We start from the raw sequence: 18,529 nt of genomic DNA on the forward strand, positions 1-18,529 counted from the left end.
GTACAGTACACTCCAGCTATACACACAGAACAGACAGGTACAGTACACTCCAGCTATACACACAGAACAGACAGGTACAGTACACTCCAGCTATACACACAGAACAGACAGGTACAGTACACTCCATCTATACAGGCAGAACAGACGGGTACAGTACACTTCAACGATACACACAGATATACGATTAAAAAATGTTCCAGATATACGATTAAATCCTTTCAGAGTTAAAAGCTAAAATTTTTTCGGAGGAAACGTAACATAGCACCCTGAAAGACTTGTTTTTGATTTAAAAAATAAATCAATATTTTTTCAAAAATCTTTTTTATACAAAATTTCATTTTTTTAAATTCTACAGCAACGCCGGGTACTATAGCTAGTTTCAGTAATATAGTTTTATTTTAGATAAAATGATTTTATTTTATTTAAAATCGGTTATATTTTAGAAAAAAATGGTCATATTTTAGATAAAAATGGTTTTAGGTTTTAAAAAAAAGTTACATTTTATATGAATATTGTTTAATTGTCGATAAAAATGGTTTTATGTTAGATAAAAATGTTTTTATGTCAGATACAAAATGGGTTTATTGAGATAAAAATTTGTTTTATTTGAGATTAAAATGGTTTTATGTAGATAAACATAGTTGTTATTTACATTACATTCACATTTGTTATTTTACATTTTAATGGTTCAAGTTTGAATACTAATAGTTTTATGTTAGTTAAAGATAGTTTTAATGTCGATAAAAAATAGTTTTATTTCAGATTTAAATAGTTTTATCGAAGATTGAGATGGTTATATATGTTTGTTTTGGTAAAAAATAGTTTTATTCTTGACTATAATATTGGTTATAGTTTGATTTAAAAAATAAATATTTTCGTTTAGTGATGTATCTGTTAAGCGATGTATCTGTTTAGTGATGTATCTGTTTAGTGATGTATCTGTTAATTGATGTATCTGTTTAGTGATGTATCTGTTTAGTGATGTATCTGTTTAGTGATGTATCCGGTTAGTGATGTATCTGTTTAGTGATGTATCTGTTTATTGATGTATCTGTTTAGTGATGTATCTGTTTAGTGATGTATCTGTTTAGTGATGTATCTGTTTAGTGATGTATCTGTTTAGTAATGTATCTGTTTATTGATGTATCTGTTTAGTGATGTATCTGTTTCCTCCTGTCTTGATCTAGCTGACCTACAAAGATGCTGTATTAGTCAAAAGTAAGATAACTAATACAATTTATAGTCAGAATCATAAAACTGTGAAATATAAAGACGACAACAAAGCAATACAATAAACAAATAGGTCTGTATCAACTGCATAATGTTTGTGTCTCATGATCATTGAACTGTTTAAAGTCTAAAGCTCGTCTTTCTATTCCAAAGTTATTTGTAATTAAATTAAAGCTGTCCAAATAATATCGAGGATTCGAGGATTCAATCGTGAGCCTTCTCCTAGTATTTTCAATAATATACTCTTTCACAATTAAAATGATCACATATAAAAAGATAGTTTGGGGGAAATAATAGTGTTTTCTGTAAATGAGCTATAGTTGAGAAGTCAACAAACTTTGTTTTGGCTTGGTTAACCCAATTTTAAATTATTTTATTTTGTTGAGATTTCCCCAATTTTGATTTGATTATAATCCTTGGTTTAGTCCTGGCAGTGATCTGGATAATATACATTTGGATAATCTGAATATTCAACCTGGGAATATTATAAGGTAAAACAGACAAACATACAGATGGGTTTTGTTTTTGCGAACGAACGAATTTTTTGTGAACGATGGTGTCGTTCAGTAAAAACGAACCGTGGGCGGTCGAAGTATCGTTCGAATAAACTTGAAAAAACTTTGGTTATTTACTGAATAACCGAATTTTTTAACCCTATTCCTGCTGGGGGGGGGGAGTCAATTTGACCCCCCCCCCCCTGTAGTTTTTTTACATAAGTCAAAAAGTATTGGACTTAGGATGTTGAAATTTTCTGAATTTTCCTACATACCCAAAGCCCTCCCTTTAGGCTTAAAACCGGGCTACTAACTGCCTGAGTCCTCAGGCACACTGCCTGAATGACTGCTTTTTCCTGTAACAAACTAAATCTTTGTTTTGACCCACTTCCACTTGTCAGATTTTCATAAAATTTAGCTTTTTGGAAAGCCTTTGACATAAGGAAACGAATTGCACAAGTTTTGCGAAAAAAATAGCAAATTTTTTGCAAACAACCTGTCAAAAGAAATTTGCACATTTTTAGTTTTTCTTGATTAAAATTCAGGTTATTTGAAATTTTGCAAAATTTTTTGCATATTTGAAATGGCATCGTCAAGGGCTTTTCAAAAATATATAATTTCTCAATTTTTGGACAGTTTTTTTTGCAAATATTTTTACTATATAACTGGATTTTGCGATAAAAAATTCAATTTTTGCAAATTTGCAAATTTTTTTGCAGATTCGAAAAGTAGAGCACAAGAGCTTTCCAATGATGTATCATTTGTCATATTTGGTCATCAAACATGGGATTTAGAGGGGGGGGGCAAATTGACCCCCCCCAGCATATCCTGGTTTTCAAGTACCCCAGCAGAGATAGGGTTAATAAAATTTTTCAAAAACGATATTTTTTCTTAACGAACAATTTTATTGAAAAAATGGTTTTACTGAACGAATGATATTACTGATAGAACGATTTTATTAAACGAATGATTTTGATGAACGACCATTCAGTGAGAAAATGAACGAAATAGATGGAAAATGAACGATAATTTTCAGATCAAACAATTGCATCCATACTGAACAATTTTCTGGGACTGTGCATAATAGTCAGCCAAATATTCTAAATGAACGAGAGTTTGAAGTGCAATAGTTAATCAAGGGTGCATCTGCCCACTATAGTTTCAGTAGAAGTAAATATTACTGTTTAGCCCCGATATAAGGATTCATCTCTAATTGGATAATGAGATAGATAGAAAGCTAAATTTCTATTGGTTCAGAATAGACACCAAACACATGTCTGAACCCTGATTGGATCAGGCGCTAATGGAATCGCATATAAGTGTGTGAAGGTCGCGTGAAGTTACACATAGTCCCTGTAATACATTTTTGTGGAGCCAAAAACCTTGAATGTTAAAAATGATTTCAAAGCAATGCTATGTTTGTCTGTCTGCATTTGGAAATATGACATTTAATTATTTTAGATTTAGTTTGAATTCGAAAAACCAAATAACATATTATACATAAAGGAATTGAGTCTTTGTCACAATCTCTGATTTTCTAATCTCTATATCTTTGCAACCCAAAGTCGTAAACCTTAGATATTTCAAACTACAAATGTTTATAGACAAAACAATCTAAGTTTGAAATATCAAAGGTTTACACGATAAGGTTGCTAAGATATTTATTCGAAAATTTGAGATTGTGACAAAGACTCAATTCAAGACTCAAAAAAATATTTTGTATGTCAATTAGCACGAAATATTTTTTGAAAAGGTTTCTGAAAAAGTCGTATATTTAAGTCATTGTAAACTACAAAACTAGTCACCATCTATGGAAAAATGACGAAAATGACTGTTTTAATTAATTTAATTATTTTGATAAATAAATTAATTTAGTTTTTAAATTAGAAATCATTTTCTCACTTAATTTGGATTGAGCTGATGGTAGAGCTTTCGTATCTATTTGTTTCATTGTAATGGGTATTATCAAGTGCGAAAAACTTTTTTAATAATTTTGGAGCTAAGTCTCACGCATTAAAATTCTCTAGAATCCAATCATCCAATTAGCGTACTATTAGTCTAGAAGGGGATCATCCAATTAGCGTACTATTAGTCTAGAAGGGGATCATCCAATTAGCGTACTATTAGTCTAGAAGGGGATCATCCAATTAGCGTACTATTAGTCTAGAAGGGGATCATCCAATTAGCGTACTGTCCCGCGGTTTTAGTCTGTAATTGTACTGTACAGCTTGCTCTAGCCAGGCTGGTTAAATGTCTGTCCGGTACTTGAAATTAACCGGAGTTTATATCCAACCATAGAGAATACTGAATAGAATATATATTAGAGAGGAATTTAGATAATCTCTTGGTATAAATTTTTTCAGTCCCTTTCAGCCTGAAAGTGAATTCAAAGTGTACAAACCATGTAAATGTTCACAAATTATATGCAGTAGAGAACATTAATACAGTATGTTCCCTAGACTATTCATTTCAATTTCGAATTAGGTGAATAAAAACATCATTTGATTTAAAGTAAAGTAAAGGGCATAGAGTCCATGTGAAATGATCATTGGTCAATTATGAAACCAGCCTATTTCATAATTTGGTTTTCTTTTAATATTAATTTTAGATTTTCTTTAAAATGATATTTTAGGGCCCAAAAGGTTATAAAGCGTAAATACGTGAAGTACACCTGCAGTATGGAAACAATACAACAAAATGGCCGTTTTACAATTGTTTCTTGTAAATTCCCCTCTAATATATATTCTATTCTCTTTGTAACCAACTGAGTACATTAATATAAACAAATTATGGATACCAGTTAAAAATTTTAAAAAATTTAATGGATTTTTTTTCTGAAAATCATGTCATTAAATAAAGAATATGTTAGTAAAAATTTAAATTAAAAAATGCTGGCACGCAAATTTTTCTAAATATTAAATGCTAATAAAATATGCACAACTTGGATAATTAATGCAAAAAAATGAAAACCAGCTTTTCCTTTTTTAAATAATATGCAATTTGTTTTCTTTGAGGAGGCCCTGAAAGATACATTAAAGGATTTTTACTTTATTTTCATGATCTTGCTTAGGAAGATTTCATTTTATGAGTATTTTTATTTTGTTTTTGTTAATTTTAGTTTCGTTGAGACAACTGGTTCATCTATGGGCCTCTTACAATATAGAAATTGAATTTAGAAAAATCAAATTTTTACGGATTACAAAAATAAAAAGAATTGTACCCTCGTTCCAAACTATTTAATATAACATCATCATGGTTTTAAATATCATAAGTCTGCGACTTACGATATCAGATTGCAAAGATATAGAAGTTGAAATTTAGAATTGTGAAGATTTTTTGTTAAGAGTTGTTTTTTAAGAACTTTCTTTAATAATAAATTTTTGATTGATTTAAATACCATTGGTAACGTTTTTCCGCCCTGCAGTTTTTTTATTTCAGACAAATTCTGAGACCATTTTTTTAAACATCTTCTAATTAAAGGATAACCTTTGCAGTTGATTAATTAGTTAATTTTAAATACATGAAGCCTCGGACAGTTACCAATTTGATTAGAAATTCAGAAATGTACAGGGTGTCCCAATAAACATGCAATTATGATTTCAAAAAAAGCTACGCCCGTAAGAGTATATTATTTGTTAATGGTAAAAGGCTGCTGGGACTCTTTCTAACAATATGTTTTTTTTTGTAATATTTCTGCAAGATAAACAATTTAAAATAGCCATAGAACTGTGAGCGGCAAAAAGTGTTGCAGTAATTGAAGTCATTATTTTGTATCCAAAAGTGTTATATCCAGTCACGGTATGGTTTCAGCCCACTGAAAGGGGTGAATACTTTTATTAAGAATTTGAAATTTCTTGTAGATATTTTATTAGTGTGTTGGTTCCCCTCTTTGATCATGTTTATTTAGTGAACTATACCGTGTATTGTAACCTAGTATATTTTCGTGACTTTCTTTTCTATGATATTTTTTCCTTGGACTTATTTTTTGGATAAATTTCTTCTTATAATTATTTTTTTGTGACTTTAATGGTAGTCTCAGTATGATATCCGGAAGTCCTTGATATAAACTAATATAAATTTTTTCCAAAGACTTTTTCAAAGGATTTTAATCGATTTCGTATTTTTTTTTTGGTGTTTTTTTTCATAGACTTTTTTCCAAAAACTTTCTTTTCCATGAGTTTATAAGATGGATTTGTTTATTGATACACTCTGTAAAATCTGTAAAAAAATGATGATATAAACTGCGCGCCTATGCGCGCATTGTTATGATTGGCTAAAATATGCAAGCTGTGCATTTTGCATCTGTGCAGTTGGACAATCGGCAGAAAATCTTAAAGGGAATATAGACGTATAATGTGATGTCCAATTTACCTTTAAATCTTCAAATGAGAAACAATCTGGAAGGATATTATTGTTATTCTGTCCGGAAAAGTGTCAAGTTCTGTCAATTTTCTTGTTTATCGCCTGTTGATCAAATCCGCAAGTCAATTTTGTTAACCCTATCCCCGCTGGGGTACTTGAAAACCAGGATACGCTGGGGGGGGGGCAATTTATAGTTCATAATATTATTGCTTTAATATCTTAAATATTGTACTTCTATTCTATGGAGTTTACTGCATAAACACATTCAGAAGACTTTAATTAATGGCTTTTGACTTAAAAATCAAGTTTTCTTTCATGAAGAATTTTTTTTAGATTCTAGAGCCTCGAGACAATACGTTTGGAATTGAACATCCAGTAATTCAATATTCACGAACAGTTGGAGGAGGGATCCAACAGTACAAACCTACAGTACATGATCCTCAGGACTGGGTTATACAGTACACGAGGCAGGTAGCTGGACTATTCGGCTGCACAGATGAAAGATTGGAGAGAGAGAAAGAACTAAAGAGGTAGTGGCTCAGAATATATATACTATAGAATAACAGGTGGCAGTATTTGGTTTGGGAAGTGTTGGACTGTGGAGGTTATGCAGTACAATACATAAATGTCCAGATGTTCAGTAATCTTGGAGGGGATTTTGAAGATTCACTATCCAAACTTTCTGTTGTTATCTGTTGTTACTGAGAAATCATGTAACTGATCAAAAGAAATCCCCCCAAGAACAGTGTACTTCGTGTACACAATAACATACCAATACATTTTTACATTGTCATACCAATACAGGTGCCACCTGTTATTCTATAGTATATATATTCTAAGGGTAGGAGATAATTCCAGCCAGTGGGCGTTTTCGGGAATTAATCAAAGGATGGAGCAAAAAAGCTTTTGGATTTTTTATGCGCAACCTCAAGAATGGAATTGACTCTTTGGCACCAACTCTGATTTTTTAATCCCTATATCTTTGCAACCCAATTTTGTAGACCTGAGATATTTCAAACTATGAATTTTTTTAGATTTAATAATCTTAAGTTTTAAATATTAAATGTCAACACCATAAGGTTCCACAGATATGGGGATAAGAAAATTTGAGTTTGTGGCAAAGGCTCAATTCCTTTGCATATCAAATTAGTGCATTTTTAAACTATGAATTCTTTTACATCAAATAATCCAAGTTTGAATTATCTTAGGTTTAAAAAGATTTAGGGATTAGAAAATGATTTTGTTGCAAAGAATCAATTCCTTGTTAAAATTTAGCGTAAGATGTTTTCCTTGTATAAGTCAAATCTGATCAATTGTGGGAATTTGAAACATGATTATTCTTTTTTTAATCAAAACTAAATCTTTAAAAATCTTAAAGAACTTTATTCTTAAATTTAACCATCAGCAAAAATTGATAAATGGACGAATGTATCTTGAGAAGAAAAAACTAGAACAAAATTGTTATCATCCCATTTTTTTTATCTAAAGGACTTTACACTCTGAATCAAATATCATTTCGTAAATATAAAAAAAAAAATATAAAGTCGCTTTCAAAGTCTCTTCTCTTTTTGGTATCCCAATTTACTTAAGAGTTAAAAGGACTGTCTTCCTTTACTGAAAAGGGAAGTGTGTGATTTCAAGTTAAATTAAATTTAAAGAGGGATTCAGAACAATACCACCTTTAATAAATCAATAATGTGGGAGATATTATAACGTGAAACCCTTATCAAAGAATACATCGGAAGAATTTTTCAAATGTCGTCTTGACAATTTTTCAATGAGTTTTATACTATATTACGTAAATTTCAGTATTTGCGAAAATAAATAAATAGCCATGAATATGTCGGAACAGTTTTAAAGAGTTCCATATAATCATTTAGTTAAAAAACTAAATATCTGCAGTATTCCATTATCAGAAAGTGAAGAATACGACATTTTATGAACTCTTTCGATGTATTCGTTATTAAGGGTTTCACTGTATTGTGTTTTTTTCTTTCTTTGGAGTGTCACTTATAATTACGTGTATAGTCCCTTAAAGGAAAATGCGTTCAATGCATTTATTGCATTCAAGCAGTTTAATCAGCCTGATCGCCCCTAGGGGGACAGAGCTTATAGGTTTGAAGATTAATCTGTTCTCTGTTAGTGCAAGTTATACATTTATCCCTTGTCAGGGTACTTTAAGGTTTGAACTCTAAAAGTTGCCATTTTAAATTTAAATATTCGCAGATTTTAAATTTAAATATTCGCAGATTTTAAATTTAAATATTTGCAGATTTTAAATTTAAATATTCGCAGATTTCTCTCATGAAGTTTCGTGTACACTATTATTTTTGGGAGTGGACTTTCATGCACCAGAGCCTCAGAGATGTTTGTAAATTAGTCATAGTTCTTAAAAAATGTAATATCTGTTTCAGGCATGAAATGATTCTGAGCAAAATCGAAGAATTGAAGAACGGAATTAGCAAGCAATCATCAGGAATAAAAATTATAAAAACTAGAATTTTTTTAAATTATGAATTTTTTTATAAATTATTTCAATTTTATCATGAAATGCTTTAATTTAATGGTGGAAAAGGAGGTCATGAGCGTTTTTGAAATTTAGTTTGATTTGAAATGTTTCTTATAATTTATTTAGAATCTGAGAGAAGGAAAACTGAACTTCTTCTCACTTTACTTCAGGTTATTTTTCTTATTTTTTTCATGCCTAGGGTTGGATACTGGGTACAGGGCGGTAAAAAGTCCAGTTCGTGTAAAATAAAAACTCTAAAATAGCTTATAACCTTTTTGTGACTAAAGCTAGAGATCTGAAAACTCATGTTTGAAAAACCTTAAAAAATTAATTTTGAAGCACGTGTCATATCTTAATATTTGTTTGAAAAAAATCCTTAGCACCCAAACTAATTGTTAGCGGTCCGATTTTTTTCAATGAGCTGGCCTTGAAAAATTGCCATTGACTGAAGTTCTGGTGACGTAATTTACGGACTATACGGACTATATGTATAATATTATCAATTATATCTATTAAAATGCAAAATGAAAATTAAAAAATTATAATATGTATAAACCTGAGAGTCTCGGGTTTTTGTGGGATATCGTCGTTTTCAGATTGGTTGCGTATTTGTTGAATATGATCTCTTTAATACTACAACTTTTACACAAAATTGCATATATATATGAATTTTAGTATAACTTTCATATAACTATAAGTTCCCGCATATTCATGGCTATTTATTTATTTTCGCAAATATTGAGATTTACGTAAACTACTAGGTGTCCCATGAAACATGACAGTATGCAAGACGACTTGAATGTCGTCTTGATTTTTTGATATATTTTGCTGCATTTATTTGTCAACCTAACTTTAGAAGTAAATTACTAGAGATAATAATCACAAAATTCCCCTAGTCCTGTCATTTTGAAAATGTGGTCTGCCTTTTTTGTGCTTTCAATATTGCCCGAGATATGAAGAATTTCGTTCAGATTTCGACAATTTTGCCCCCCCCTCCCGACAAAGTATATTTGTATTTAAAATATTTTTAACTCAATTTATTTTGTTGAGCAGGCAAAACAGCAAGCTGATTAGAAGACCTGTCAGTCTTAACACGAGCAGCTCTAGTTTCAACATAAACAGCAGCCTTAGTTTGATGAACAGCGCTCATGGCTTGAACAACAGTTATGGTGTTTGTAGGAGCAGCATGAAATCCTCTGGTAGCGGGGATAAAATTATTCAAAAACCAACTGGTCATAAACTTACAGTAAGTAGTTTTATGGTTTCATTTCAAAAATTCCATATAGATCCAGACTCCTATAGAAAAGGTGCATACATTTTTATGACTGTTTTAACTTTTAAGTGTTGCCACTCCTTGTTCTTTCGTTTTACCTAGCTTACTCAATCCTACTTTTTTTACTTTTTTTTTAGAAACATAAATAATTTGATTTGATTTTTATCCATTTGGATTGGCAAAATTCTTCATAGTTTTTGCGTAAGAGCTCAAAACTAACTGAATTACTGTGATTCCTTTCTTTATTTAAGCTCAACAATTTGTTCAGCCTGATATCGAAACTTTTGAACTGTGTGCCCCTACAGAACTATAGTTTCAGTAGAAGTAAATATTTCCATTTACTGAGAGCGCCAATTGAAGGATTCATCATATCTCTGCTTGGATAATGAGATAGATAGAAAAATAGATGCTACCGCTAAACTATTTCTATTGGTTCAGAATAGACAACAAACACATGACTGAACCCTGATTGAATCAGGCGCTAATGTACTCAGCATAGGAGTGACAAAATATAGTATTTGTTGTGGTCAACCACATTACAACCCAAATGTTTACGCTCTTACGCAAATGGCAAGCAGTATTTTGCAAATAACTCCTTTTAAACTTAAGCTAGAAAAAAGTGCGTTCCATTTTTAAAATGTACATGTCTAGGGCTAAACAAAATTATAAGTATGTATGTGAAACAAAACCAAAGGCCAAGGTGTTACGACACTTTAAAGTCTAGGCTGTCTAAAAATTTGATGACTAACTTTTAGAGTTCTCTAGATCAAAATAACTTTCTTTGGATTTCTCTAAAGTCCTTCTTCTCAGAAGTCACACCAAGAAAGGTTTCAGGCAATTAGAGATTGCAATAATTAGATTTTAATAATCATCTAACCGGTTCGAATTAAAAGTTTCTGCTTGGATATTAAGTTTAGTAAAAAGAATTCTTACATATTAATCAACTTATAATATGTTTCTCCCGTTTAAAAGTTTGATTATTTTTCAGATACAATTTGTCATTAATTAACAATACCAATGACTCTTTTCTGCATTTATTTAACTCAATCAGAAATCCATGAATCAATTTTAAAATTAAACAGAGAATTAAAAAAGTTGATATTCAGGTCTAAATCTGATACAATTGAGTTGTTCTTGAAATTTCTCTCCTAATCCCTATTATATGCGCATACCTGCAGTAATCAGCTACAATTAATGTATAGGCAATCATACACATATTATACTTTTACTTATTTTACAGTTATACGCTTGTAGCATGTCAATTTAGTATTCATGTAACACCGTGTCCTTGGACTTTTTATTCAATGTAAATATTTACGCATTTTATCTACTCTGTATTGTATACAATTAGATAATACGCACAATTTGTTAAACTTAAGTTATTTATTAACTGCAAATACCCGGCCAACAAATCCAAATATTTAATGAATTTTTTTAATACAGAGAGAGGGGTCCATGAAACTGATTGTGCATTGCACACCCATTTCATTTCAAACATTTATTTTAAAGCTAAACTGGTTAAACAAAAATATTTTCTTTATTCTGACATTTAATATATATCGTACTTAAACGTCGTCTTGCTATTCCAAAAAAATTGAATAGTGATGACTTTTTTTCTGAAAAAAAGATTTCGTAATATATTTATATCACATAAAAGATCAATGAAATATTCTGGTCATAGGAAACTATTATGTAAATTATCAAAATTATCAAAATTTAATGCTTTTAACCTCCTCGGATACTAAACGAACAGTGATGCATCTATTATTGTTTACAAATTCCGCCCAAAGAGAACTGGTTTTAATGTGTACGCAGAGTATACACGACCGCAATTAACTTTCCTTGCATTACACCCTTGAACAGAAGAACCTTTTTTTCACACCTATTTAATAACCCGGACAATACGTGTAGCAAGTCACTCCCTTTATTGTTTACAAATTCCCCCCAAATAGAACTGGTTTTAATGTGTACGCAGAGTATACACGACCGCAATTAACTTTCCTTGCCTTACACCCTTGAACAGAAGAACCTTTGTTTCACAATTATTTCATAACCCGGACAATACATGTAGCAGGTCACTCCTTTTATGCTTTTGAAATCCTTTTTACCTTTTCAAATAGTTTTCTAATATCTTGTTTTCAAATAGTTTTCTAATATCTTGTTTTCAAATATTTCTTTTTTAGAGAATACCTACACCCTGGCTCAACCAGTAAACAAACACCGGAACAAATGGAGTACAGGTTGAAATATGCTTTTTAGATATCTTTATTTAGTATGCAATTAAATCGAATTTTTCAACAAAATTCACACAAAAAAATATAATTTTAAGCCAAAAACTAAATTTTCAGGGGTCTCTGGTCGGAAAAATAAACAGAGTCTTTGACACAAACTCAAATTATCTACTCCCTTTGGCAACCTTATGGTGTAAACCTTTTATATATGTCAAACTTAGATTATATCATCTAACAATATTCATTGTTTGAAATATCTACGGTGTAAGACTTTGGGTAGCAAAGACATTGGGATATTAGATATTCAGATTTAAACAAAAATGTGTAGAGGTTTTTTAACTCGAAACCCCTAGTTTAAAGAACTTGTGGGGGGAAGAATGTTTATATGTGTGTTTTGGAAAGTCAATGTAGCCTAGTGATTCAGCTAGTAAAGGCAATGTAGCCGAGTGATTCAGCTAGTAAAGGCAATGTAGCCGAGTGATTCGGCTAGTAAAGGCAATGTAGCCGAATTATTCGGCTAGTAAAAGTAATGTAGCCGAGTATTTCGGCTAGTAAAGGCAAGGGGGCCGAGTGATTCGGTTAGTAAAAGCAAGGGGGCAAAATTACCAAATTCTATTCTAGCTAAAATTCCCGGCATTGCCCGTGGGATTTAAAAAATCGAATGTTAAAAGAACAAATTTCGAATTTTTAAAGAAATTTTCAATCACGGTACATATTGTCCACTAACGTCATAGAGAATAGAATATATAGAGAGGAATTTACTAGAAAAAAGTGTAAAACAGCCATTTTTTTGTACTGTTTCCATACTGCAGGTGTACTTCACATATGTATGCTATATAACCTGTTGGGCCCTGGAATATATGCTTTCAATATTGCCCGAGATATGAAGAATTTCGTTCAGATTTCGACAATTTTGCTTTTATTTAGCAAAATTGAAATCTGAACCGGACTCTTTATATCTCCGGTAATATTGAAAGCACAAAAAACGCAGACCACTTTTTGGAAATGCCAGGGCAAGGAGAATTATGTGATAATTGTTTCAAGAATCATGCATGTTAAAGTAGATAGAATAATAAATGTCAAAAATAAATTCAAATATCAAAGACGACTTTCAATTCGTCTTGCTATTGTCATGTTTCGTGGGACACCCTGTAGTAAAAAATCCATTGAAAAATTGTCAAGACGACATTTGATAAATTCTTTCGATGTATGGCTCATTTACGATTTAACTGTGCTAACAATAAAAAGCTGCAGATATTTAGCATAATTATATGGAGCTCTTTCAAAATGTAATCAGCAAATTTTATTATTACTGAGATTTAGGTATGATAATATAAAGTCCATTGGAAATTTTCATGACGACATTTTATTAATTCGTTCAGTCGTGGTGGGTTAAACTGTAGGAAACCCAAATCTTACTCTAGGAGATGGTTGAGAAGAAACCAGAGATTAAAGTGGAATTCGACTCGTCCCAGCAAGATATCTCCCAGAAACAACATCTTCTGGATGTTGATCAAGATCAAGATCATCTCTCTCAAGATCAGGATCATCTTCCTCATGATCATGATCAGGATCCCTGGAAATCTACTGCATCCTTTTCTCTATATCAGCAGATTATGGAGAATAATCAGAATAAAGGTTTATCAATAGAAATATCAAAATTCTTTAGTTTTATTTTCTGAACAAAAACTTACTATCATTTTATTTATTGTTATCATAATCATCATCATATAATTTCGTAATTCCTGGTAAAAAGTATTTATGAATTATCTAAAAAATAATAATTGAAAACTGATAAAGTGTGTCCCAATAAACATGGGAATTAAATGACGTCTTTGTTTCATACGGAATTATTTCTTAAGCATTTCCAAAATGTGGTCTACCATTTTTTAGCCTTCAAAATTGACGGAGATATAACAAAACTGTTCAAATGTTTAATATCTCCGTCAATTTTAAAGATACAGAGAAGGTTGGCCACATTTTTGAAAGCTCTTTAGACTTCCTTTTTTAACACCATTTATGTCATAGGCGATTATATCAATACAATGGAGACGACTTTCGAATTCAATTTTGATTTAAATAAAGGTGTTAAACAGCTTAGTTGTCAAGAGAATTTATCACTTCAAAAAAAATTCACATTTTTTATTTTCAAACTTTGTATCCGAAAGAAGCTTGTTAACCATCAAAACTTAAATAAAAAGCCGTCTTCGTTGTAGTGATATAATTGCTTACCACCGTATACACCCTGTTTAATGATGTGCAGAGAAAAAATGGAACTTACCCCGTTCAGTTTTAAAGGCAATTGTTATTGCGTCCTATATTTTTACTTAACATGTAGATTGTAGGCATAATTTCAAGTTACCTTCATTTCTTGAGGGGCATACCCCGCTTCTAAAGGCAATCTTTAAAAACCTGTGTCTGAGCATCGACGACAGAGTAATCCTTGTGTTTATCTCTAAAATGTTGTTTAAATAACCGTAAAACTGCAGAGTGTACGTTAGTGTACAGTGTGAACTCAACACACCTCCGTTTTTCTCGTAAATCTCGTATATTCTAGCGTTATTTTCAAAAATTCGAATGAAATATGAAAGTTTTATTTTCTACGGTTTCTAGAAAGTAAATTTCTTTATTTTTTAATAAAATGAGCTTGCAGACTATCATTAAACAGTTAGAAGCGTTTCTTTAAATAAATCCTTGATAAGTCAAAGATTTTATAAGTACTGTTGTGAGCCGACAAGCCACTTTGTAAACAAAAGGTCACTTGAAATTTTGCCTACAATCCCTTTAATTTTGAAGGATCTGTGTATGAGAATGAAGGTCGGGAGTGTATAGATGAAACTACTATGGGTGAACTTGATGAATCTTCCCTTCAACAAATAGAAAATATATTATCCCTTGATAATGATATGGAGACCACACAAGGAAATCATAGAAATATCTTTAAATACATTTTAAGAAGTTTTCCCAATTCACTATAATGTTAGTGTTATAAAACCGTAATATTATATTCGCAATAAAAATTGTGAAAAATTTGTGAGATTTGGAACATTTTGTTCAAAGTTTAGTGCAGAATGTTCAGGTTACAAAAATTTGTGAGTTATACTTAGCAGGCTGCTCCTAATTTTGACAAGAGTTTTGCAATTTGGAAATTCTTTAGTCAGTTCAATATTAGAAACAAAATGTTATTAAATTAAAACAAGAGTAGGAATCATTCCTAATAACGGACAGGACACTTTAAAAACTCACAATCTCGTAATGTCGACAGCTCCTGACTTATCATGGCTCACAGCTCCTGACTTATCATGGCTCACAGCTGGCTCATCAAAAATCCGTACAGAACTCATATCCAAATTCTCTAGTAACCTCTTTTTCTGCCAGACTCTCTTTTACACCGTTTTTTCTTTTCTTTTTAAATCTAGATATTTCGAATTTTTAGCTGAAACAGAAGATCTATGTTTTCCATCATCATCTTCCAAGACAATTTCTAAAAATGAGGAAACTAGTTGTGAGGAAAATTTGTCGCGGGCATTGTCCGATTGGGAGGCTACTGTTGGCGATACTCAGTCAAGGATCGGATTAAAAATAAACAATGATGGTTTGAGTTCAATGAACGAGGGATATTTAGACTTTAGAGCAAAGGGGATTAAAAGACCCTCGAGAGGAACTATAATTTCACAATATCTTTCAACGCCATCTTAAATACCTTAATCTAGCAAAAAAGAAAAATACATTAAAGTTTTGATTTGATACAGGGTGTCCAACGAAACATGACAGTTTGTGAATAGTATCTTCCATATGCTGTATTATATATTATAGACTTTTTGCAGTTTATTTAGCTTAAAAAATCTTTTACTCAAATGTATTTTACTTTGAAATCAATTTTACTATAATATGGCTGGCATAAAATTTTTTTTATTATTCTCTTGGGGTTCAAACAACTTAACAAACTGTCATGTTTCGTGGGACACTCTGTAGAATCTAAAAATCCGCTGTAAAATTTAATTTGAAGAATTAAAAAAAGGGTAAAAGTTACAGCTTTTAATACAGAACTTCGGAGTCATTGAAAAATTTTTATAAAATGTCATTTTGATTTTTTATAATCTAGTGATAGTTTTTTCCGACATGAGGATAGTTTTTTGAGGATTAACTTTTTTCAAATAAACAAATAACCCTGAATAGTTTGAAAGAGCTCTATATAATTATTCAGTATATTATCTGAATACAGGGTGTGAATAGTTTTAAATGTCTTCTTCCTTAATTTATACAGTTCTTATGATGCCAAACAGAGTACTAAAAAACATCACATGGTTGTTATATTATGGTAAAATTGATTTGAAGTAAAATATATTTGAATATGTGTTTTTTAAATAAACTGCAAAAAAGTCTTTAATATCTTATGTAGTACGGAAGAATACATTCAATACTATTTACCAACTGTCATGTTTCTTGGGACACCCTGTATCTGCGGCATTTCATTATCAATAGGATAAGAAAATTACATTTTCTGAATTTTTTTAGAAGTCTCCCGAGTACTTGGTTTAACTGTAACAAGTTAAATATTCAGTAAGATCAAAAAAAAAATTTCAAATGCTAAAATGTTAAATATTTCGATATTGGAGTGCTATGATTTTTTTTATATTAAATCTCTAAAAATTTGAATTATTGAATATATACCTACATATAAAAAACACTGGTTGGTTGGTAAACTGTTATTTTCTACGTTTTTTATAAAATATATTTTTGTAAATTAATTTAAATTTTGTGAATGAGCTTAAACGTAAACTTTTATACAAATAATTATATTCAAATTATAACAATTATCCAGGCTTTTTACTCAGTACAATAATAGTTATATTTTACAGTGATAACCAATATAAAATGGAACTCGATTGTCTTATTAGTTTTTTTAGTATAAATTCCTGAAAAAAATTCAGAGTTTAATTAAAGAGAATGTGCCCGATAAAAACCATCAAAATCCTTAAAGGGAATCATAATAAAGAAAACATAAGACGACAATCGTTCCAGTATTCCTTCATTTCTATGTTCCTAGTTACAGGGTGTCCCACGACAAATGACAGTTGGTGAACAGTTTAGAATGTTTTCTGCCATAATTTGTTAAGTTGATTGATACTAATAATAAAAATATTATATGGGAGCTATATTATAGTAAAATATATTTGAGCAAAAGATTTGTTTGACGAATAAACTGTAAAAATCCTTTAATATCATAATACAGTATTTGTAAGACGACATTCAAAACTATTTATCAACTGTCATGTTTCGTGGGACACCCTGTATTTCCAATTATAAAATCTTTATAAATATTGCATTTATGATTTGAAAAAATTATTTATACGCGTAAATACTATTTGAAGATGTAGCAAAATGTTTTTTTTCGTACGAAATCGAAAATTACATAATCCCTTAATTATTAGAGACTTAGAGTACATCTAAATTTTTAAAAGGTTTGAATTGAAGATTATGAAATCAAAAGTAACTAATTATAGCTGAGAGCCTCTAACGATATCAAAAACATATCCTATAAAATGCTCAATTCTCAATTAATTTACATGCAACTTGTTTAAATGTTATACTTTTATGATTGAAATTCTGTAAAATTATGTAAGTTTTATGAATATATATATATATATATATATATATATATACATAATACATAACTTGTGATTAATATGAAATATTATGATTATTATGAAATTACGGGTTTCTAGTTAATAAGGAACTTTTTTTTTGAAAATTCTGCGCTAAGCCATTTTTTGGGATGCAGAGTTTAGAGTTCAGAACTTTAAAGTTGAAGAAAAAATCTTGGTTTTTTGCAAATTATAAAATTGATAGTTTGTTTACCGGGAAAAAGCATAAGAATCATATCTGAAAAAAATCTGAATTAATTTAAAGTGTTCACGATCTGCAGAATTTACAACTTTGAAGTATGAAATATATATAGATGCAGTATAAGTTTGTTGAGTCCGGATTAATCTACTTTATATTGCTGCAAGGCATGAAACATCATGTATATTGAGATCCTGAAATATATTGAATTGTTTTAATTTAAAGCTGATAAGTAAGTAAGTAAGTAATTATTCTTACCGCATTTTTTCCTGCATAACTTAACTATGACTCCTCCTATCAGAAGGACGCTAACTTACCTGTGTTTGTATAAAATGCCTTCTTTTTGAGCGAAAATTTTATGTTTTTTTAAAAAGAAAATGGTATTGAAGGTTTTAAAAGCTAGTTTTTGTACATTTTCTTTACACTTTTCAGATTATTAAATGCCTTTTTTTCGAAATTAGAAAATGTAAATACTTTCAAACTAGAGGTTTTTGCAGTAGTGAGATTTGAAATTCCAAAATGAGAATATATAATTTCAACTTTTATTTTCAAACTCTGGTATTGGCGGTAGTGAGATTTCAAA

General features: G+C 30.5%; 1 protein-coding gene across 1 annotated transcript in view; it reads left to right on the plus strand.

The window, feature by feature from the left end:
- Positions 1 to 18,529, plus strand: part of LOC111697918 (uncharacterized) — a 47,401-nt gene that overhangs the window by 23,913 nt on the left and 4,959 nt on the right. Inside the window, exons 14-17 of the mRNA XM_023468067.1 lie at positions 1,156 to 1,218; positions 1,656 to 1,721; positions 12,052 to 12,108; positions 13,482 to 13,737. Coding sequence (XP_023323835.1) covers positions 1,156 to 1,218; positions 1,656 to 1,721; positions 12,052 to 12,108; positions 13,482 to 13,737 — 442 coding nt within the window. The remainder of the gene's footprint in view (positions 1 to 1,155; positions 1,219 to 1,655; positions 1,722 to 12,051; positions 12,109 to 13,481; positions 13,738 to 18,529) is intronic.

This window comes from Eurytemora carolleeae, unplaced genomic scaffold, assembly GCF_000591075.1.
Source record: "Eurytemora carolleeae unplaced genomic scaffold, Eaff_2.0 scaffold236, whole genome shotgun sequence".
In the NCBI taxonomy this organism is placed as follows: Eukaryota; Metazoa; Arthropoda; class Copepoda; order Calanoida; family Temoridae; genus Eurytemora; species Eurytemora carolleeae.